The following is a 22523-nucleotide window of genomic DNA, read 5'->3' on the forward strand; positions in this document are numbered from 1 at the left end:
GACTAGGCCAAGACGCGGGCTGCGTGGACCGAGCGGTTCCACAGATCGGCCTACCGCATTTTCGTCCCCAGGTCCATGCTGTCTAGGGCTTATCACAAGCCCTTCTTTCGGGAGGATTCTTCTGCTAAGGATGGCTACGTAGGTGCCTATGTTGCCGAGTTTGATTTGGTTAAGCCCTGCAATAAGGAGCATGATGTCGACTGCTCGGAATGCCCGCCATTGGGGAACATGCAGGACTCCCTCCAGCAGGAATACCCGAAGTAGTTCGTGGTGTACAACCTCGAGGACTTCGAAATCAGAAATCTCCATGGACAGACGGCCGTCTTTGGTGCCTTCGCCGAGAGGGTGATGCATGAAACCGACATCCGTGCCGAAAGCGAGATATAACACAAGTCCGGAAAGGTCCCTTCGACAACACCACTATTGCAAGAATATGGAACATCTCGCAGCTCATTGCATGTCACCTCCAATATTGTCTCGGCGCCTGGGCATTACTGCCACGACCACCAGAGCCAGATGTACCTCCGATTCGCAAAGGAGCCCACTGCGACCAGGACCGCCACGATCGTCATGTGTGGCAGTTTCTCCCCTGAAGACATCACCATGCCTGATTGCATCGCTGACGCCAAGGACTCTGTCTTGTGCGCGAGGATGATCGACCGGCGTGGCGAGCAGGACCCGTCCCTACTGCTCGACCTCGTCTTCGAGCCCTTCTTCGCCACATCGCCGGGACACGGGAGGAGAGCTAGCCATCCTTCACCACCGCCTCCGCTGCAGCTGTGAGAGTTCATGTTGAGAAAGTACGCCGGCTTGCGGTTTGTCGACGACGCGTGGGAGGTACGCGGAGACGCCCCGTATGCAGAGTTCCTCGACTACGTCAACGCCTTCTCCGCTGACACGAACGAAAACAACCGTTACAGTCTGGATATCTATCAGAGGCTTTAGGATTTAGGTTTATATTGTGGCTGATACTGGAGGATTGGTAGAGACTGCGGACGGGGCTGCTATAGGAAGCGCCTTGCAGCCGATACCGCTTGGAAGAAGGCCTGCTCGCATGGTGATGAGGAAGGTACGTATGGAACACGAAACTCCCTAAAGTATCCAGCTCAAGAAAGCTCGTCTGATTTGTATTGTCTACATATTTGAGCCTAGCGTTCAAGGCCCGATCAAATGGTATGAATAAGCCATGGGATGACCGGAAAGAACAACCTTCTGCTGCCATACTGCATGTGTTCATGTTCTCTGTGTACATGACAAGCCCTCTTTCGGAAATTTGACTCGGCTTATACACTTTATGATACCGCGCTATAAATTGACGGTTCGTATTACTAGACATGCAGACTTCTTGTAACACGTAAGGCCAGAAATTGAAAGACACTTGCGATGCTTGGCATAGACTTGAGCGAGACTTGGTTATTAAGGTATCTGAAAGGGCAAAAGACTCTTAACGATCGTGATCTCTAGTTTTCCAAGAGGTTCTAACAACTCAGCAGATACAAAGACAAGGAGTGCCGAGCTGATTTGTTCTGTCAACTCCACCAGCTCATCCCCCTTCGTCCTTCAGATTCACCGCCGTCCTTCCTCCCTCTCATCCTTCAGTGTTTCATCATTGAATCGAAGTGTGAGCTTTTACGTAACTGAGAAGATCCATTGCCTACGTCTCCCTTTTCTTGCTTTTCGTCATCGCGGTGACCGCGCAGGGATTTCCTGGCCCGCGTATTACATCTCTCGACGCAGATGGCAATGAGGTTTACGTCGCGAAGGTATACAGCAGCTCTGAACAAGACTCGAATTACCGTGGTAGGCCTGTTACGCGACATTGTACGCGATGTATGTTCTGCGTAGATAGTTCTGACGATTGAGCTCCGCAGTCAAAGACTTTGGGATTAACCGCCAACCCTGCTGTACAACGGCCATATCGTGCCGACTCTCTGCAAGAACGTCCGACAGTACCTCGGTCAGGACGTCTCCACGGCCACTCTCCATTACGATGGCCGGGGGACCAGGAAAATAGGGCGACGCAAGCAGACCTGTCCCAGCGCTTGGAACGGGACTCCCCGGACGGGCGGGTTAGCCGGCCCCGTTCAGAGGTGCCCGGAGAGAGACCAGCCAGACTGGAGATACCAGAACAATCGGGTTACCCATGCCGCCGTCGACGCCGGTCTGTACGTCGACCCTAAGAACGGCGACACCAGCATCAACCGGCTGGCTACGAAGACGGAATTGCACGACACTTTGACTCCACGAGGTGGGATAAATAGATGGGAGAGGGTGCCGCATAAGCAAGGGCTTGCAAAGTGTCCTTCGACAGCCGTGAACTGGCCGACGAATGGTGTTGGAAAGACTGGATTGATAATCAACTTTCCAAGGGAGATTTTCTCCAATAGTCCAGCTCGCGCAGCAAACGTGCAATCAACCAAGAAGGACGTCCAAGTGGTGTATCTACCGTGGCCCTCTGGCCCCATCCCGGCGGTTGATCTAAGCATTGTCTGCAACGGCTCCGGTAACAACAGGCATAATAATTTCAATCCCATCACCTGTGTCTCGCTGACATCATACAGCCAAAGATCTTGGTGGTGAATGCATTCGCCGGACATCAGCAGGGGAGGGAGGTTGGCTGCATTTACATTCGCAACAAGTTTTGAGGAGACAGCCGTTCGATCCCGAGACTGCTGGAGAAGTCTGCCATATGGGGTTACAGCTCTAGACCTTTTTGGCGAAATGCCCGCCCAAAGACAGGCAGCAGCCCTCCGTCGCAAACCCCAATCAGTGCCACCACACCACCTGGAAGTTCTTTTTCCCCCCAGGGAAATCAATCTTGCGAAGAAGGAGAGTTATTCATATCTTCGTCTTTGCTTGCTTCCTAGCATAGTCCGTCACGGATGTTGAGTCACTGACGGGCTTCAAGTTATTTCGTCCTGGCAAGCCGACGCTGATAACGAAGAGCAAGACAGTGAAGAACAAAACAGCAAAGGGTTATGAGAAGACGACGTGGAGTTTACTCCTGTTGGAGGAAATTTACAACCCCTGGCTGTTCCCGCTGACGAGTACGGGGCTGATGAAGAGCGTGCTGCCTCTATCCAAGACCCTGCTGCTCCTGTACAAACCCAGAACTTTTTTCCCGCCTAGTCTGAAGCCGACGACGAACCTGCTTTCTCCTTTGAACAGGAGAAGCTCGCTATCGTTACTGAAGACGACCAAGGTCCAGCACAAATGAATGACGCTGAAGAACCAGATCAAGGATGGGAGGAGAAGAGAGTAGTCCCGGAAGCCGACGAAAGAAGTGATGCAAGCCCCTTGCGCGATTCTCCACAAGCACCAAGGCACACTCTATTCGAACGTCTTTCGAGAGAAGCCTTTTCTCCACCCCCGTTACATCAGGATGAGCAATTGTTCTGGCCAGTTTGTCGTACTCGTCTCAAAGTCCAACAAGCGGTACACTGTCAGACGATGATTCACAAAGACCGCCACAATTTCCCGGGGATTCAGACAGCCTAGCAGCACCACCCCACATACGGAGATCAGTAGGTGACATCTTTTCCGACATCGTCGATTGGGCTCGTCGCTCCTCGGGTAATCCACCAAGGGAAGGGAACGAAGGAAGTGAGTCGATGATGAAAGAACCGGCAGTTGTTCATTCAAGAAAGACGGGTCGCCCCTTTGATGGTCTCATCCTCAACTGAGGGACGGGATGCTCCAACCGCCCAAACAGACAGCCTTCCAACACCATGCAACAACTGCAGGATACTCGAAATGCGTGGCAAAAAAAAAAAACACTTGATCCAGTCGGCTGGGCGATTTATCATGAACAACGCCTGGAAGATGTGCAGGAGATCGAGCAGAACCGAGTGACAGAAGACGCCCAGGCTATCATGCAAGCCCGGGTCGATCTTAACGCGCGCATTGAGAAACTCTTGCATGCACCGGGAGAACGGGTGGAAATGCCGTCAGCAGCTTAGAAGGTTGAGATGGCCAAGGGCAACATCGCAGGAAATGTGGCTGATTGAGCTGCGTTGCAGAAAATGCAAGGCCCTGGGTATCCCTGCAGACAGACACGGACCACCGCAGGAAGATCCTGGCATCAGAAGCCGGGCTATTGAACGACAAAGCTTCAGACATGCCGAGAGCAACAAGTAGTGTAGAGAGACACCTGCAAGCGCTGCATGAAGAGGAAGAGATTCGAGGAGAGAGGGGGGTTATGTTGAGGACAGCTTTGATAAAGTGGAAGTGACGGACAGGGAGGACCAGATTAGTGAGCAATAGATGTGCTGATGGAAGGGGGGTGAATCAACAGAAAGGGTATTGATAGATGAAACTGAGATAGACTGGCAATGTGTTTAGATGGAGCAGGTTTTATTTCTTGTCAAAAAGGCGTTGTTCCTAGGCCTTTGCAATGGAAGTATGAATCTACACATTTGCGCGCATCTGAAGGACCGGTGACAAGTCAAGAAGCCACATCACGGATGCCTTTCAGACACCGCCCGGCCAGTGGCACATGAGGAACTATCAGAAGACCGCTGTCAATGTTGCTAGATTCCTCTGCATCTTATTAAAACCCTAGCGAAAAGTTTCTTGGCACTTGAAAGATCAAGACTGCAGTTGGCCAGCCCGTGGTCATGAATAGGTCCCGGGTATTCAGCGAGAATATGACACGGTGATAGGACGTGGCCAGACTTCTGAGTCCGGAGATCCTGCCTTGCCACTGAAGCGGCGGCGTTCGCAACGGAATGCCTCTCGCATGAGCATACCTGGCCGTCGCAACCTAGAAGACGAGGCATAATGCTCCGCAGTGTCTGTTTTAATTAAGATATGCCGCAACAGCACCGAATGTCCTTAATGTAAGACCTTCCTTAAGGACATGAGCCGCACATGTGTCTTTACTTCAACCTTACGAGAGCCGTGTAGTCTGGTCATTCTGGGATTGGAGAAAGGCCTTGAGATTGACATTTGTTATGTCATGAGACGTCATTCTTGTTAAGTCGCGCATCGCACCCGCAAAATCCCGGAAGGCTTACGAGCAAGGGCAAGCCATGGTATGGATGGAGCAGAAGCCGGTATCAGAGGGCTCATCAGTCAAAGTGAGATGATCGTCGACAACGGTTGCCCGGCTTGAAATGATACGAGAGATTTGGGCTCGGCCTCTCATCAGCGTTTCTACAGGAAACCTTCTCGTAGAATTCCACAGTCCGAGCCATCTCAACATGCCATCCGCTGCAGGACCTTTCGTCGCGGATACGCTTCTCAGCCCCCCGAATTTGGCAGGAGCCGTGTCCTTGATGTCTAGACTTTGTCAGAGTCACGAAAAAGCTGGCGCAGAATGATATTTGTCGATGATAGGGCATCTCGACGTACGCTCAATAGCTTCTGGGAGCTCAGATCGAGAGAAGGACCCCGTCGTCGTCTAAATTGCTGTTGTTGCTACAAGTAACCAATTCATTCCGTAGACCTTAGCGGATAGAGCAGAAAGGACAGACGTGTGATTTATTGGTGTTTTGAGAAAGGGTCATCAGGCAACAATCGCTTGTTCGGGCTTACGTATCGCGTCAGGCTTCAGCTCGACCGTCTCTGGGAATTCTATGGCATTCTGGTCGTTGAATGCCTCGCTGGCGTCCTTAACCTTTGCGGCAGCCATCCGTGTAGAGAAAGGAAGGTCATTCGGGAACATGGGCGCAGGCACGGTAGTGATGTTGTGATTGGAAGATGCTCAGCAGTCTCTGGATGTGCAAGTACTGCCGGCGCTGTAGGGTGCGCACGGCACTCTATGTCTTTCAGAGCTATCAGATGGGTAGATATGAGCTGGGTAATTTGAAAATCTCTCCAAGGGTTGGCTTAGATGATGGGGCAAGCTGGATGCTAAGAGTGGGGTGTAGACGGCGCAGGAACCGGAGAAGGCGAAAAGAATGGACTCAGAGAACGAGTATTAGCCTCGGTTACGATGAAGCTTGAACACGTTTGGTATTATCCTCAAGCGGCAAACTGTGCTCATTCAAATGAACGGTATTCAAGACCGGGGACATTCGAAATGGCTGGTTCAAGTCGCTTCGAAGCACATTATGCGCCCCAAATGGCTCTTGGTGTAATTAAAAGCAACGTCTGCTGCGGAGAGAGAGGGGCTCACAGCATTCAAAAGGAGCCCTCGGACCGGAAGCATGAGGCGAGCGTAATATTTATATCGAGCTTAGGTACCGACAAGCTTACCTCCGATGTGATGAATTTCTCCATTTCTCGAGGATCTATGTATGCCCCTTCCCGTCGCGGCCGTCTTCACCATCTTCTGCATTTTCCCACAACAATTCAAACAGATGCCACCTAACCAAAATTCGTTGCAGTAACAGTATCTGGTAAACGGCCCGAAGGACAAATGGACAAGTTATCCAGTGGCCCTTTGGAAGGTTTGCGCCGCGTTATTGGAATTGCTTAACGGTGAGAAATGGGTGACTGTGTCCAAGGTCCGGCGAGTGCGCAACATGCGGTTAGTTGCGTCAGTGCGTTGTGGGTGCCGGAATGTGGCGAGCCGTGGTGGGCATTGCATCCAAGACGGATGAATGAATGCAATTATGGCAAAGGATGCAGTCTTTTGATTTGGTTCATGTTGGAGATGAAGCTCTCCGGTCCGGCTTGATGGTGATGAGTGCGGGGAGAATGGGTGAAGACCGTGATGGAAAGTATTGTTGGATTCTACAGTCTTCAATTTATTATCGCTCCTGAATATTCCAGTGCCAAAGCGTTGTACCCTGTCAAGGCCTTTACTATTGGCAGAGTCTGAGTTTACTAATGTTAGATCTCATCATCATTATAGCTCCGTGCATCAACAGAAATTCAATTCCCATGGCAAAGGGGCGCCGTAATGAGGGTATGAGAGTCAACGGCCGTCAGCATGGCCTGGATCCCTTGGACGTGATGTTGGAGTCTCATTCTGGCAGGTCGTCTCGATGGTAGTGGTGGTAGTCATCCGTAAAAATATCGACAGGGCGATGAAACAGTCCCCAAGGTCCGCTGTGGTAGATATAGCGCGGTTGTCACCGGGTGGTCTTGATCAACGTCGCAGACAATATTCATTCAGTCGAAGTCAAGTCGGTTCGGAAACGCATCAAGTTAATTTAATTTGAGACTCATCTTGAATCACCAATGATTTCAATGCATATTGACCAAGCTCCTCTCGCCACCCTCCCATCATCCACGCCCAGCTATAGCCCCAGGCATTGGGAATCATACGGGACACTTATCTTTATCTATCGAACAGGCCCTTCTTTAGATCCAGAGAACCATTCCTCATACTGTCGGTGCCTTGGCATCAGCAGTGACAAGAACAGCCAACTGCTCTTTTCGGCCGTGCACTCGCCGAAACCAGTAGACGGGGAAGTATTGATATCAGGAGGCGAGCTGTCCCGCCTGCAATATGGTCACTCTCTGCAACAAACACCAACACATACGACCATACCCACTGGAGAACTCGGGATCCCGTCCGCTCTCCCATAGATAAGCCAGTGAGGGCAGGGTTATCTAGAAGAGCAGGATCCCGGCTAACTTATCAGACAAAACGGTGCCGGGTTACGCCGCCGCTGCTTCGACGCTGTACAGTCTGCCGTTTGTAACTACTTCAATTCGCCCACCCGCCCCGACAAAATCATCCTTCTCTCACACCCCCGCCTTCTTCCTCCCCAGACCTTTTAGCATCGCCTTATTGCTATTTTCGCGTTGCCCCCAGTCTCATCATCATGCTTGACGTCCTTCAAGGCGGGGCCATGCGTGAAGGGCGGCCTAACTGTTGGCCTCCTCCAGGTCTCTGCGTCCCCCCCTTCTCTCTCTAAGTCTGCTCATCCTTTACGTCCTATGAGGGCTTTAGAAATGCAACCAGCTGCCCTTTACTGTTGATATCCTAATCTCACTGTTCTCCTCTGACTTTATTTATCTGCAGTCGCACAGGCAGGCTTTTCGCTCCTATATCGTCTTCGCTATAGTAGATCTATCATTTGATTTTAATAATTTATTCGTCTGCAATTTTAAGATTCCTTCATTCTCTACGGTCATCACGAAACTGATTAGCTATATTGCAGGATTCTGACCATTGCCTGAGACTGTCGAGGCAGCTCGCGTACCCGGGAGGGAGCCAGGTCAGCTACGACGGCAAGGTGTTTCGCGCCTATGGCGAAACCATACTCGACGTCAAGATTTACGTTCTCGAACACGAAGGAATCACAGCGTGGAAACAGGTTCTGAGATATAAGGGCAAGACCTTGGAAAATGGTAATAACCCCCCCCCCCCCAACCCCCTCCTCGACGGAGAAATACCGTCTCAAAGAAATTCTCTTCTCATCGAAAACAATCATTAACGCAAAAGTATTTATAATTCACAATTCTCATCTAGACCGTCAAACCATTTCCCGTCAAGCTGCCGCCGTGGCAGTAGCAGCAGCACAATAGGCACTACCATACGCAATAACAGTACTAGCAACATTCGTTCCACAAGCACCGTTAGAACAGTCTCTCAGACCATATCCAAAGTTGACGTTGCGGCAGAGGCAAGACGGATCAGGGGATGTGCATCCCAATGATTCATATTGCGCAAGCATGTTGTTGAAACATGTCTGACCGCAAGTTGGCAGGCTTGTGATCGCGGTTGTGGAAGATGCGGAAGTGGTCTTTGTAGCTGAAGTTGGAGTTGCCGTTCCACCCGTAGCAGTTGCTAGTGCGCTGGCGCAGTACTTGCTTTGGTATGCAATTACTGCGCTCGCATCGGCCACTCCACAGACTGCATTTGAGCAGTCCCGGATGCCATAGCCGAAGTTGACATTGCGGCACAGACATGCCGGATCGGGGGTGGAGCATCCAAGGGATGAGTATGTGTTGATCATATTCAAGAAACATGTTTGCCCGCAGGCTGGGAGAGAGGAGATGGGTGGAAGTGCAGTGCTCGATGGTGTCGACGTTGACGAAGTGAGCGAGACGGACGAGGATGTAATAGCAGTTGTGCGGGAGGTGGTCGATGGGATGCTGATGGGCGGCAGGGGATCCGTCTTGACCTGAGCCTCAAACACGAGCAGCAGCGCCTTGCCGCCGCACGTCTGTTTCGCGTCGCCGGGGCAGGGCACGTTGCACGAGGTTTGGTTTGCGGCCCAGTCGCCGCCCACAAAAGAGCCGCACCAGCACTCGGTCCCCGACTTGACGCCGGCGTAACGGAAGCCCTCGCTCCAGCACGCGGCCTGGCACTTGTCCACAGTGAGGGTGCTGCCGCCAGCCTTCGTCGACTCGGTGGCCAACGTGTGGTCGTCGATGAAGCAGCCCATTGGGTTCCATCCCGTCAGCACGGCCGTGGGCGTCTGAGACTGCGCGGGCACAGTCGTCGTGGTGCTCGCCGTGGTGGTGGTGGTTTTGGGAGGCTCTTCGCTGGCGACCTGGATGCAGTACGAGGTCCAGTCTTGCCAGTTGCTGCAGTCGAGACCGACCGACGGGTTCCAGCGGCTGAATGTCTCGGGGGAGATTGCAAACATGTAATCCCGCACCACGACGCAGGTCTCGCCTTCGTAGTTGTCATACCAGTAGCTGCACGACTTGATGGTGTCGGCCAGCACATTGGCCTGAGGCGTCTCGCCTCGCTTTCCCAGGTGCACTGCCGACGCCCCGGCTTCCCGGGGCATCATGGCAAGCCAGAGGGCTGCCGACGCGAGCGAAGAGAGAATCATGATGCTGAGCTTGCAACTTGGAGGCCAAGTGGAGGAGGGATGGACAAACGAATGATGGTCCGCTATGGGGTGAGCGTGAGGTTGACAGGCGCGGACACACGACAACAAGGCGGCGAAGAAGAGGGCCGAAGCACATCCTAATACCAGCCAGATGGTGTCGAGTCACGACGCCATTAGATTAGCCCATGAGTCCACATCCCGGAATAGAACCAGAACCGGCTTCTCCTCTGTCAGTTGTCAGGGGGGTCAGCCAAAAGGGCTTCGTCTCCCTCGGCCAAATCTCATCATCGGCATGGGTGTGATGGATGGGATTTCATTGGAAGTCATACGACGTGCTTTAACCATGTAAGTGTCGGATCAATTCCTTGATAAGGCCACAAAAATAAGCTTAGTAGATATTACATAATATAACACCCGGTAAAAGCTACCCTAGGGTATGATTACCCCTCCTAAACCAACAGCAACTGATCCACATCTAAAGACGGATATATAAATATCGTAGTAGTTGGTCGAATTCTTTTGTGTCCCTTTATGTCTTTCAATCACATTCCATCTACCTTACCGAATATCCACTCAACCAGGCATCTATTCTTGTCTCCTGCCACTTCGGTCTCTCTAGGTTGACAGACAATTTCAATGGCATCATTCGGTCCTTTTTCCCGGCTGCCTCTCGAGCTGCGCCAACGCATCTGGGAACTGAGCATGGAGCCCCGGCACGTGCTTATTGGAAAATGCGAGTACCTCCATGCGCAATCAAGCCCACCAGCCGTTCTACAGGCCTGCGCGGAATCGAGGTCGCATCTCCGAGGCCATTATACCCAGGAGGCTCGTTGCGGCCGCAGTGGATCATCGGCGTCGCGCGCCATGGTGAACTACGACATCGATACCGTCTGCATGACCGCCTTCGACATTACTATCTGGTCGAGTGCCAAGGATGCACCCATCAAGTACCTGGCGCTCGAGTCCAGGGACTCGGAGGCCTTCTTCTGGAACACTAGTGGTGCCGTGAGGGACATCGCGACTCTCGAGCACCTGGAGATACATCCTACGCCAGGCTCATGGCCGGAAAGGAAAAAGGCGCTCTTGTTGCAGGATTGGATCTCTCAGCTGGAGGTCTGGTACACCCCGTGCCCCCCGGCGCCATTCCGCACAAAGATCATCAGCCCTTGGCCAGACGTCGACATCCCTGAAGTTGGAGCGGATAACTTTGACGAGATATCGCGGGCTTGGGACAGGACGATGGGGTGGGCGTCAGACGGCTCATCGGAGGCTGACGAGCCGTTTCCAGATGCGCCCCCTCATGGTCAGGCAGAGGCTGACCAAGGGACCGGGGTGCAAGCCTTGTGAGCGGTCACCTGTTTGGCCCACACCCTACGGTCTATATTGACGCAGGTACGGATATGAGATACTGGATATGGCAAAATCAGGCCCTACGCTGACCGGTGGATCACCTTGTTACTTTTCTCCATCTCATTTCCCATCTCATTTTATTTTCCATCTCATGGTCCAACATCTCTTGTCGTTCCTTGCATCCATAACATGTTCATACTGCCGTTGTAGATGGCCGAAAATCTCAACGTTCAAGAATCATAACCGAACGGGACAACGGGGACAGTAGAGGTGACGCTGTTGCTCCTTCAGCCTATTTACGCATTCGTTTCTTCATACACTCCTTCATTCGCACCTTCGTTTCCTCGTCGCCACGTTTTCTTCACAGCAGTCCCTCATCATGCGGTTTCCCGTCTTCATCCTCAGCCTGCTCTGGCTCGTTCCCAGAGCCTTGGGCGCCGGTAGACGAGCAGCATATGAGAAGATCCTCTTCTTCTATGCATACCGAATCGACCAGCTTTTACCGGAGGACCAGCGAACAGTAGGCGTAAAGTGTGCAAAGTGGCCCACTAGGGAGGAGCTGCCCTGTGAGGACCCCGGCAACAATAAGCCCAAATATCTTCACTGCAAACCAAAACAACCGGCCAGGACGGTCTGTACTCTCGGCGAGTTTATCGGGCACATCGATAGCAACAAGGGCAAGAACTATAAGAACCAGCTCTTCGTTGATGGCGTCAAGTGGGACGAAGAAAAGCTCGACTTTGACATGAAGAAAACGGCGGAAAACATTATCAAGTACGATGCTGCCGATGGTCGCAACCCGCCCTACCGCCTCTTCAAGGACGGCGCTCTCCCTGCGTACTATGGGGACGATATCATCAAGGACGGCGTGGTTCTCGGCAAGAAGAGGGGCTACGACGGGTCGCTGAATTCCATCTTCGATCGGATGGCCTACGTCAAAAGTACGCTCCCCCAAGCGACCTTCGACAGTCCCGACGTCAAGTTCCTCTTTGATCGGGTCGAGGAGAGCCGCACCTCGGTGTTGGCAGCGCGCACGGCCGACCACGACTACTGGATCAAGAAGGACTTCGTGGCCCATATCCCAGGCATTGACGTCAAGACAGCGCCGATGGGCTACCAGGAGTGGGTCGACGGCCAGGACCGAGACATTGAGAAAATCCTGACCCCCGAGACCATCACCGCAAACCAGGCCGCCATCCCTAACGTCGAGGACCAGATGAAACAGGTCCGAGCGGACCGGCTGACGGACACGTTTGCCGGCGCGGCCCAAGGCAAGCAGGCGAGGGACCACCAGGTTGTGATGGAATGTTATGAGCAAGGAGGAACGAAGATTGAGAACGCCGTTTGCATTTGATCGCCCCATCAACCATGTTCTCCCTGTTGCGTTTTCAATATGCCCCTGAAACTTTCGATATACTTAGTAGATAGCACTCTTAGGCTTAATACGACTCTGTACTTATTTTCTCAGGCATAGATATGACAACTGCAACGAGTCGACGGTAACGATAGTTAGACGGGCCGTCGCTCCGAGCCGCACAGCCGAAAGGGAAGCAAAATCCCGTAATTATTCGTCGTTCGTTGGCCCCCCGAACAAAAACCTACAATACTTCCATGTCAAGCACCCGGTATTACAGAACTAGTTTGAGGCCACTCACTCTAGCCTATTTAGTAAGGAGGTTGACGTGAACGGTGTCCGTGCCGGAAATGAGCTCGTGCGCACCCGGGCCCCACGCGGGAAGGCGGGGCTCTAACCGAACCGCTTTGGAGTTGTGAGCTCGGGTGCCTGGAGCAGGGCTGAAGGTGGGGCCCACGAAGGGCTGTACGAGGAGCCCAAACTGGCATCCCATTCACGATGCTAGATGATGGCTGCCTTGTGAATAGCCTGATTGTTGTTGGGTGGTTGCGCTGCTTCTAGATGAGGAAGTGTCTCCGCGCGACCCCCAAAAGTCCCCTACTTCAGGTATGTACCATGTAAGCACGCCTGTGGGGGGCCTAATCCAGCCGCACCACCTAATAAGGTAGGTGGTTAACCGTGTTTGGTGGGGCGGGCACGAGTATGGATAGAGGGGGCCGCTCCCAGGGATCTGAGCTTATCTCGTTTTCATCTCTTGTGAAATTGGAAGATGGTACAATACAGTCAGCACTAAAAAATGAAAAAATAAGCCTTCTTTGTGGAGACTTCTCACGGGCCGAAGCAACTAGCACGGAGGAGTGCCCGCGCTTAGCATATCATAAGTTCCTTACGAGGATACACACGCGGCCGCACGCGGTATGCATGAATGCAGGAACCTACCCTGGCTATCACTTACACCCATTGACTGCAATATGCATCTACAGAGTAGATACGAGTTACTGAGCGGTAAGCTTACAGCTGTCTATCTCGAGGCCTTTTATCCCGTGGACGCTGGACGCTTAATTCTCCCGTCTCGTCTCCCTCAGTTTGTTCCTCCAGCGCTTTGGCATCAACTCACTCTTTTCGTTTGACTTTGGCGACCGCCGCCGTCCTCTCCCTTACACACACACTCTCTCAGAAAAAAAAAAGGTCATCTGATCACCATGTTCGTTAAGTCTTCCTGTTTATGGCTGCTGGTAGCAGCTCTGGGCGCAAGCTCTTCGCCACTGGCTGGCCCTACCTCCCAGCCTGTGGCGGTCGGCACAAGTACACCCTCCCTCCTCCCGCATCTGGTAGTACCTTTGATGGTGAACTGACTTGATTCGTTCCAGGTCCTGCCAACATCTCAACCTTCATAGATGACTTTGTCAACCAATGGAAGTCCAGCCATCCAGACCTCGATAGCGCCGAGCTTCAGAGGGTCCTGGTATCAGCCGAACAAGCCAAAGTCTCCCTCTTGAGCACGACTTCTGGGGAACTGGAGGAACGCTCACCTCTGAAACGGGACTTGCATCCCACATCGCCAGCGCCGCCCGTGCCACCCTTCGTGCCGCGGCACAGGCGTCAGCTCCAGACGGCGGGCAACTCGACAAGTGCCAACTCGACCGTCCTGGAAGCCAGGTCGCTTGTCCGCAAGGCCCAGCAGGAGGCCAGCGCCCGAAACAAGGAGCGCTTCGCCAATCCACGCACAAACGCGTACTGGGCCAAGCATGGGTCCGGCGCAGCCGGCTTGCGCGCCCGCGCAGATGATGTCGCTGCCTTTGCCATCAACGAGACCATCGCCGTTGCTGCCGCCATTGTTGCCGAGGCAGATTATGCCCATAATGTCCCCGTGGAGTACCCGCCTCTTCCCGACGACATCAGGCAGCTCAAAGAGCAGATGTTTGGTCCAACCGGGGCTGACGCCGGGGCTGGCGCTGCTGCGGGCAGCCTCGGCAAGAGGGCTCTGTCGACCTTCTGGATGGAGGACATCAGCCACACGGGCAAGGTCCCCTTCGGCGGTTCCGCCAACGACGGGTACAAGGTGTTCCGCAACGTCAAGGACTACGGCGCCAAGGGCGACGGTAAGACGGACGACACCGAGGCCATCAACAGAGCCATGAGCGACCAGAACCGCTGTGGCAACAACTGCGGCGCCTCCACGGTCAAGCCCGCCATCGTCTACTTTCCCTCGGGCACCTACCTCGTCAGCACGCCCATCACTGCGTACTACAACACTCAGATGATTGGAAACGTGAGTTCGAGAGCCTTGTTGCCCCCGATGAAATGAAACACTAGGTTTGGATTGGACTGGCATGCTAACCACAACCGGAACTCGGAACGCAGGCGAATGTCCGGCCTATTATCAAGGCGGCCAAGTCTTTTACCGGCCTCGGCGTCATCTCTGTGGACGAGTACACGGGCGGCAATGGAGGCGCGGAGCAGTGGTACATCAACCAGGTGAGTCTCCATTCTAGTCATCTTGGCTGGCAGCTTCTGATGGCAAAGGACAGAACAACTTTCTTCGTCAGCTCCGCAATTTCATAGTGGACGTCCAAGACGCAGACATGGACGACGTTGCCGGTCTCCACTGGCAAGTAGCCCAGGCTACTAGCATCCAGAATGTCGACTTCTACCAGTCACCGTCTACCGACAAGCACCATATGGGTATCTGTAAGTTCTCCCGGCTTTTGAAAAAAAAAAAAAAAAAAAAAAAGGGCTAGCTTCCCGCCTTGACTTACACTAGCATAGTCGCAGAAAACGGGAGTGGTGGTTTCATGGGCGATATGACCTTCTTTAATGGCGAGATTGGCATTCGATGTAAGTGGCTACTGGGACGACCAATTACTGGGACCAAACGCTCTAACCCTATATTCACACTACTGACACCCGGTCACAACAGGTGGAAACCAGCAGTTCACGTCGATCAACATGGTCTTCGTCGGCTGCCGCACCGGAATCGACATGCTCTGGGACTGGGGCTGGACCTGGAAGGGTCTTCTGATGAGCACTACCGAAAACGGAATCCGCATGTCCGGGGACTTCAGGGGCGGCTCCATCATCGTCATGGACTCGTTCTTGCTGGGCATGAGTAAGGGTATCTCAGTTTCCACGCCCGTCGGGAACACCCCCTCCGAGAAGTTTACTATTACGTTGGACAACGTCGAGGTCTTCGGCGTCGGTAAGGCCGTGGATCACGAAACGGATGGCGCCCAGCTCGAGGGAGGCAGCCGCGTCATTCGATCCTGGGTCGTCGGCAAGGTTTACGACGAGAAGAACCCCAGTGGCACATACCAGAGCGGGCCGCTGTCGGCTCTGCACCCAACGGAAGGCTCGCTCATGAAGGGCGGCGCATACTATAGGCGCCAAAAGCCCCAGTATGAGAACCTTGTCGCCAGCGACTTCATCAATGCCGGCACCCTCGCAAAAGGTGACGGCGTTACGGACGACACTTTTGCTTTATCAATTAATCTCGCGTTAGCAGCTGCCACACGTCGTCCGCTGTACATCCCCTTCGGGTCGTACCTTGTGAAATCCACTCTGCAAGTAAGGCTTTCCCGACTCCCCAACTCCATTCGTTTATATGGTGCTAACTAGCCCCGTTACTCGTCAGATTCCGGTCGGGTCCGTGATTGTAGGCGAGTGTTGGGCCCAAATCGTCGCCAACGGAGAGTCTTACAGCGACGCTGATTCCCCATACACTATGGTGCAGGTCGGGGACTGGGGCGAAAAGGGGAGCGTCGAGATCCAGGATCTCGTCTTCACCACAAAGGGCCCTACACCAGGCGCAGTTCTGATGGAGTGGAACATGGCCGAAGACCTGCAGGGCTCTGCTGCCATGTGGGACTCGCACTTCCGCATCGGCGGAGCGATGGGCACCGGCCTGACTGCTGCCGACTGCCCCAAGCTCACTGGTACTATCAATCCGAAATGCGTTGCCGGGTCCATGTTGCTCCATATGACTGGGGGTTCGTCGGGCTATCTGGAGAATGTGTGGGCGTGGGTGGCGGACCACGACTTTGACAGCGGCCCGGCACAGACCCAGATCGATATCTACGTCGCTCGTGGCATCTTGATCGAAAGCAAGGGCGGCCCTGTCTGGCTCTACGGAACCGCGTCGGAGCATTGCGTTTTTTATCAGTATCTCCTCTTGGAAGCACAGGACGTGTTTATGGGCAACGTAAGTGCCGGCGTTTGGACCAAGTCTTCCAAGCCCTTCCTTCTATCATTAGAGACTTGTAGGCCTAACAATGATGTCGAACCAGATTCAAACAGAAAGCCCGTACTACCTGCCAAAGCCCAAGGCGCCTGCCCCGTTCACGGACCAGGTCGGGCTCTTCAACGGGGATCCCGACTTCAGCGAGTGCCCAGAGTCGGAGCCGCACTGCGCAGCTGCCTGGGCATTGATGATTTCAGGGTCAACCAACGTTCACATCTTTGGCGCGGGGTTGTATAACTGGTTCGACGACTACACGCAGGACTGCATCGACACGCAAACCTGCCAGAAGCATCTCGTCCACGTGGAAGAGAGCGGACAGATCTGGTTCTATAACCTCTATACCATTGGGTCAGCCAACATGATTGACGCAGAGGGGTCCGATCCCATTCCGGCCAAGGACAACATCAACACCAACGAACATCCGTTCACCTCCGTCATTAACGCATGGCTGCTGTCTTCTTCCGGATCGTGAGTCTCACAGCGGCGCCACATTGTCCATTTGTGTCCCACCATGAAGCCGGACATCCCAAGTGCTAACTTGTAAACAGCGGAAATGTCGACAACGACCTGGCAGACCAGGTTATCCTGGGCACAATGCTCCCACCTTGCCCATCCAAATACGACACGCTGGAGAATGTCGAAAAGTCCAAGTCGAGCATCCCGCAACACTGTCTCGACAAGTACCTCCTTCAGACGCAGCTCAACACCCTCGGCACTGCCCTTTCTGACTATAACAGCATCTTGAGGGACGGGTACGACGACAAGTTCAAGGCCTATCAAAGGTCAGTCTTGCAACAAGTCCCAGACCAGATCAACAAGTTCATGGAGGGGGCCCAGGCCTCGGGCAACTGGACCTGTACCGAGACTCGGACCGTCATCTGCTGCAGAGGTTGCCAGAATCATGCGGCGTGCACGAACCCCATGTGCGACTTTTCCACCGACTGCAAGCCCGGCACCACCAAGAAGACAACTACCGTCGACTGCCCTGCGTCCATATCAAATAACTTACGTGAGCAGCTGCCGGTCCCCGTCGAGACGACCTACACGCTCAAGAACGAGCAGGGCTTCTGGGAGGGCCTGATGGCCGCGTACGGCATCCCGCAGGACTGGGTCAACATTGGGGAGCGGCTTGCGTACTTTGGAAAGGGCTGCGAAGGCGTCGCAGGCGACAGGACGTCGCCGGACACCTCGACCGAGTGCTTCAAGAAGTCATCCGTCTACTGGCACAACTTCCCGACGATGAAGCCGGGCGCGGCCATGGACGACCCCAAGGACAGCGTCAGCAAGTCTTACGACACGTTCAAGAACATCTACGACCGCGCCACCGTGTCCCTCGGGTTCGCCCAGTGGAACCTGTACGAGGCCAGCTCCACCGACATGCTGGCCACCGCGGCCCTGCCGGCCATGCTCCTGACCGACGCCGTCGACAACATGCGCCAGATCGCCAAGGCGGGCGAGGAGATCATTGAGCGCGAGCGCAAGCAGAACATCCTCTTCTGGCTCAACATGGTCCTCATGATGATCCCCGCGGCCGGACAGGTGGCCAGCAGCCTGGGCCGCGTCGCCATCGCCGTCGCCCTCCGCGTCGTGGGCGAGGCCGCCACCGCCGCCCTGACGCTGTACGAGCTCGTCGACGATCCAAAGAACGCCCTGATGACCATGATGGGCTTCTTCCTCGGCGGCGGCCTCTCGCGCCAGCCCTTCCGCGAAGCCGCCGCCGCCCGCCGCGGCATGCCCAAGTCGCAGTTCGAAAAGCTGCCGCCCAGGATCAGGACGGACCTGGGGCGCATCCAAACCGTTAGGAACGTGTGCCGCGCGCGTTCGTAGTGGAGATGACGACGACTGCCTCCTGGGTGGTATGGTATCTCTTGACATCAAACTCCATCTGTTCTCATTTTGTCTCCTTTTTCTTTTCGTGTACAACAGCCGATGCCGGCTTTAACAAGGTCTCGCGGTTTAGATGATGATTCCGCCTCCAGCACTGCCGGTGTCCGCCATCCGACCTATTGTTAGAACAATCTAATCTTGAATGGCATTTATTTCCAGGGGAGACCTGCGACCAATCGCGGGATAGCCATCGACATGATGTTTGTCATATGGATGTCTCCGGACCAATGTATCTGGACACGATATCCCTGCAATACGACAATAGCGCAGATCATCGGAAAAGACACCCTTCCTCTTGTATTGAGTCCAGAAAGAAGCTATTCTTGATCCCTAGTCCCCCAGGCACGCCAACGGCGCTCTGATAATCGGAGCAGGGCGTGTGTACACTACGTACCTCATCGTGTTGGCAACATGAATCCAGACCAGACGCTTCCTTTGTTCACCCCCCCCTCCTAGACATACCACAGCATTGCCAGCCCTGGACACCCAATTTGGTATACAGCAGATGCCAGGTGGGTGGATAAATGCACCGAGGGGTGCTTGGAGTTGTACACCAATACGCTGAGATGTAATCATTGCGAGACATGACTGCAGAGCCATTTCCTTGGAGGGAAACCTGGCCCCTGCATGCGGATATCACCAAAAGGCCCGTCGCATATGCCCAAGGGTTCATGGATGTGAAAGGACCAGCCACGTTGAAGCCAACGCCAACCTAGTACCGTCACTGTCGACGACTTAGCCAACCATTGGCAACTGTCGTTCATCTCCCACTACCACATCCAGAGAGTTGCTTGCTTGGCGGAATGGTGGAAATTGAGGAATAGCTTGTTTTGCCTTCCGTAGACTGCTCCCCTGATGCCACGCCTCTTCCCGGGCAACGACTATGAAGATTCATGTTGGAACAGACCAAAATCTAAAGCCTTGCTGTCTGTTAAAGCACGTCCACACAGCTGCCGCTCATGATACTGACTGTTTCTCATTCATTCTCTTGCCCCATTCAAATTTTCATCGGCCCTTTCTGCAATATGAATGGGCATTTCGACATACTGTGCGCTTTGTGCGCTGCCCTACTTTCGTTTTCTTCGGTGTTACCGCCCCTGTTCAAACAGCCTCGTATGTTCATCAACGCAGCTACTTCCTCCACTCTTAGTCTAGGATCACTCTTTGGTTTTCTCCTCGGAATACATATTCGAGGCTGTCACCGCTTTTGTAGAAGCGGCGAAACATTCCAGGCTCTCAGATGCCTTACCTGTTTCTTCTTCAATCATCTTTACCCTAGCGTACGCTGTACAGCTGGAGAGTCTTTACTACACAGGACCAAAGATACTCTCAGATGTCTTCTTAGGCTTTTAGTTCATCGATATTTAGTTAGGAATCATCAGAGAGAGAACGTTGCTAGCCACCAAGTATCACTCTATCTAATCTTTCTTCACCAGTCTTCTAGTCACTGCCTTGACCAGTCTTCTAGCCACTGCCACCAAAATCCTCGATCTCACAGCACTTATTTTGCATAATTCCAGGGTGAGAGCAAGGTCAGGAGATCTGAAGACCATACCAGAAGGCGAGAAACGCGACGATTCTGCCCCTTTCGCAGAAACCAACACCGAAGCCAACCGCAAGTACGGCAAATTCGACCAAGATGCACATGCGGAGATGAAGGAGTTGGGAGGATGGTGGCCATGGCTTCAAAAGTTCTCTGTCTTCTGGAAATATTTCTGGCCGGGTAGTGAACCCTGGTTGCAAAGCACCGTTATCTTTGCGATATTGCTTGCCTTCGCCATCAAGATATCAACTATCTTGTCCTCCTATTACCTCGGACTTCTTGTTACCGAGCTATCAGAAGCTGTGAAGAGGTCGAAACTTCGAAGCGCTGAGGTTCTTCCACTATGCCTAGGGTTAAACATCACTTACGCTTCGACCACCCTAGGCGCCATTCCGAATCTCCGAAGCTATCTGTATATGAAGGTCAAGATTTTTCGCAGCGGGAAACTCCATCGCGCATTTCATAGAACGGCCATGAGTCTCGATTTCTCTTTTCACAACACAATCAATCCACCAGACATCAGACATCTTGCGAATCACGAACGATTCGAAGGGGCTGTTAGACGCATTGGACAACGTCTGCTTTGTGGTTGTACCAAACATGATCATGCTGGCGACTTCGGCTACCTTTTTGATCAGAAAACATCGGCAGTTTATGGCCCTCGATCTTCTTGTGCTTGTGGTTGGCTACTTCATCGCCCAAAGACGTACGGCCAAGAATCTCCCAAAAGAACTAGACGACTATTATGCTTCCCTTAGAAACATGGAAGCATATTGTCGTGAAAGCATTCGATGCTGGGAGACGATTGCGAGTCATAGCAAGACGACCGCCACGATCAAGCAACACGGCTCAAAAGTAGATGCATGGGTCAAGCAGTGGGACAGGTATCTCATCTATTTCTACATCGGTGAATTTTCAGCCAGTATGGTCCAGATTTCAATTTTTACCTTTGGGCTACTACTCATCCTTAACGACATCTTTAACGAAAGGGCTACCCCCGGCGACCTTGTCGCTTTTGTAGGGTACTGGCAAAACATCACTACGTCTCTAGTAAATTGTAAGGAAACTAAGACTAGCATCTTGGAAAAGCTCCTTGGAGCTACTCGTGGAAGACGTCTCCTTGAGATGCCGGTCCAGGTCGAACATGGCCCAGATTTTGACTTTCGAGGCGGCGCAGTAGATTTTACAAATGTCGAATTTAGCTATGAAGGGAAGAAGGATTCTACGTTGAACGGTCTCTATCTCCAGATCGCAGCAGGAACGAAAGTTTCAATTGTCAGAAAATCAGGATCTGGCAAGTCGACAATGCTAAAACTACTGCTGGGACTTCTGAAACCCAGCAGCGGGCATAGACGAGTCGATAACCAGAAGGTCGAAGACATCAGCATCTCATCGTAAGCTAAACCTTCCAAACTTTCTATAGCCCCTACAAACTGATATTTCTCTCCAGACTTCGGTCTCACATCGGAATCGTTGCCCAGAATGCACGTCTTTTCAATCAAAGCGTTATGGATAATATACGATGTTTTGCCAACCAAGATGTCACCGACGTAGAGGTTGAAAACGCTTGCCGGCGCGCGTGTATTCATCAAACTATCAAGTCGCTTCCGGATGGTTATAGAACAAAAATAGGAGATGATGGACAGTGAGTTCCCGTTCGAAAGGGGTTTCTATCCTCATTACTAATTCTCTACCTTAGGAACTTATCAGGCGGCCAAAGACAAAGATTGTTGATCGCACGCCTGTTCCTTCAGAACCCAGATATTGTAGTGTTGGACGAGGCAACGAGTGCCCTAGATGTTGACACCAAGGCCTCTGTTCAGAAGGCCATCCGCGAGGCATTCCTCAACATGACTGTGATACAGATTGAGTGAGTCGCTCGACAGAAAGCATTTTGACATCGTTCTAAACTCACTATATAGGCATGATTTTTCAAGTACCGAGTCGGCCGATAGCATTGTCGTGCTAGCAGAAGGATGTTCAGTCCTAAGGCACTCACAAGTTCCTTCTACAAATGAATGGCCACTATGCAGAATTATGGAAGCAGCACATTAGAGAATTGGAGTCTTGAGCCGGAAAGAGATTTATTGCGAAGTTCCGGCGGCATTTCCACGGATGGTTGGGAGGACTCAGCCATGATTGAAAGAGAGAAACGGACTTGTTGGAATCAGCCAGCTGAGGACAGCTTAGAAGCAGAGAGGGGAAGAGGGAGGCGAATAGGGCGAGGTTGAGAATGAGAGAGTAAGAAAGGGGGGAGAGGGAGGGAGGCAGAGGGGGGTAAACATAACTTACAAGCTATGATAGGTGCCAGGAGCACGTAGCTATGGTACATGCCGAAATAACGCTCAGTGACTCATGCCATATGCCAGTCACAAGCTTCACCTCGTACATGCATGTAATAGGGTGTAGGGATGTAACATCGGCCTTCAAAGCTATGGGCCGTTTCCAAGTCTAGCTGACCAAAGAGTT

The 22523-nt window shown here is 52.9% G+C and overlaps 5 protein-coding genes across 5 annotated transcripts; 4 read left to right on the plus strand and 1 right to left on the minus strand.

Annotated features, from left to right (window-relative positions):
- Nucleotides 1-516: 516 nt before the first annotated feature.
- On the plus strand, nucleotides 517-783 carry COL26b_013404 (uncharacterized protein; the record flags this gene model as incomplete). The annotated part of the gene is made up of 1 exon (XM_053186020.1): nucleotides 517-783. One exon carries the CDS (start codon nucleotides 517-519, stop codon nucleotides 781-783), a length of 267 nt encoding a protein of 88 aa, XP_053030027.1.
- A 7773-nt stretch (nucleotides 784-8556) lies between these two features.
- On the minus strand, nucleotides 8557-9683 carry COL26b_013405 (uncharacterized protein; the record flags this gene model as incomplete). Its single annotated transcript, XM_053186021.1, has 2 exons — nucleotides 8557-8686; nucleotides 8707-9683. The coding sequence occupies 2 exons, from the start codon at nucleotides 9681-9683 to the stop codon at nucleotides 8557-8559; spliced, it is 1107 nt and encodes a 368-aa protein (XP_053030028.1).
- An 864-nt stretch (nucleotides 9684-10547) lies between these two features.
- COL26b_013406 (uncharacterized protein) lies at nucleotides 10548-11122 on the plus strand (the record flags this gene model as incomplete). Its single annotated transcript, XM_053186022.1, has 2 exons — nucleotides 10548-10986; nucleotides 11076-11122. 2 exons carry the CDS (start codon nucleotides 10548-10550, stop codon nucleotides 11120-11122), a joined length of 486 nt encoding a protein of 161 aa, XP_053030029.1.
- Nucleotides 11123-11412: 290 nt separating this feature from the next.
- COL26b_013407 (uncharacterized protein) lies at nucleotides 11413-12387 on the plus strand (the record flags this gene model as incomplete). Its single annotated transcript, XM_053186023.1, is given in 2 exon segments — nucleotides 11413-11974; nucleotides 11990-12387. The coding sequence occupies 2 exon segments, from the start codon at nucleotides 11413-11415 to the stop codon at nucleotides 12385-12387; spliced, it is 960 nt and encodes a 319-aa protein (XP_053030030.1).
- A 1202-nt stretch (nucleotides 12388-13589) lies between these two features.
- On the plus strand, nucleotides 13590-18451 carry COL26b_013408 (uncharacterized protein; the record flags this gene model as incomplete). The annotated part of the gene is made up of 9 exons (XM_053186024.1): nucleotides 13590-13692; nucleotides 13758-14659; nucleotides 14752-14865; nucleotides 14919-15078; nucleotides 15157-15225; nucleotides 15308-15951; nucleotides 16019-16585; nucleotides 16671-17092; nucleotides 17173-18451. The coding sequence occupies 9 exons, from the start codon at nucleotides 13590-13592 to the stop codon at nucleotides 18449-18451; spliced, it is 4260 nt and encodes a 1419-aa protein (XP_053030031.1).
- Between the last annotated feature and the right edge of the window lie 4072 nt (nucleotides 18452-22523).

Source organism: Colletotrichum chrysophilum (assembly GCF_026319265.1).
Source record: "Colletotrichum chrysophilum strain AFK26 chromosome Unknown scaffold_228, whole genome shotgun sequence".
Taxonomy (NCBI): domain Eukaryota; kingdom Fungi; phylum Ascomycota; class Sordariomycetes; order Glomerellales; family Glomerellaceae; genus Colletotrichum; species Colletotrichum chrysophilum.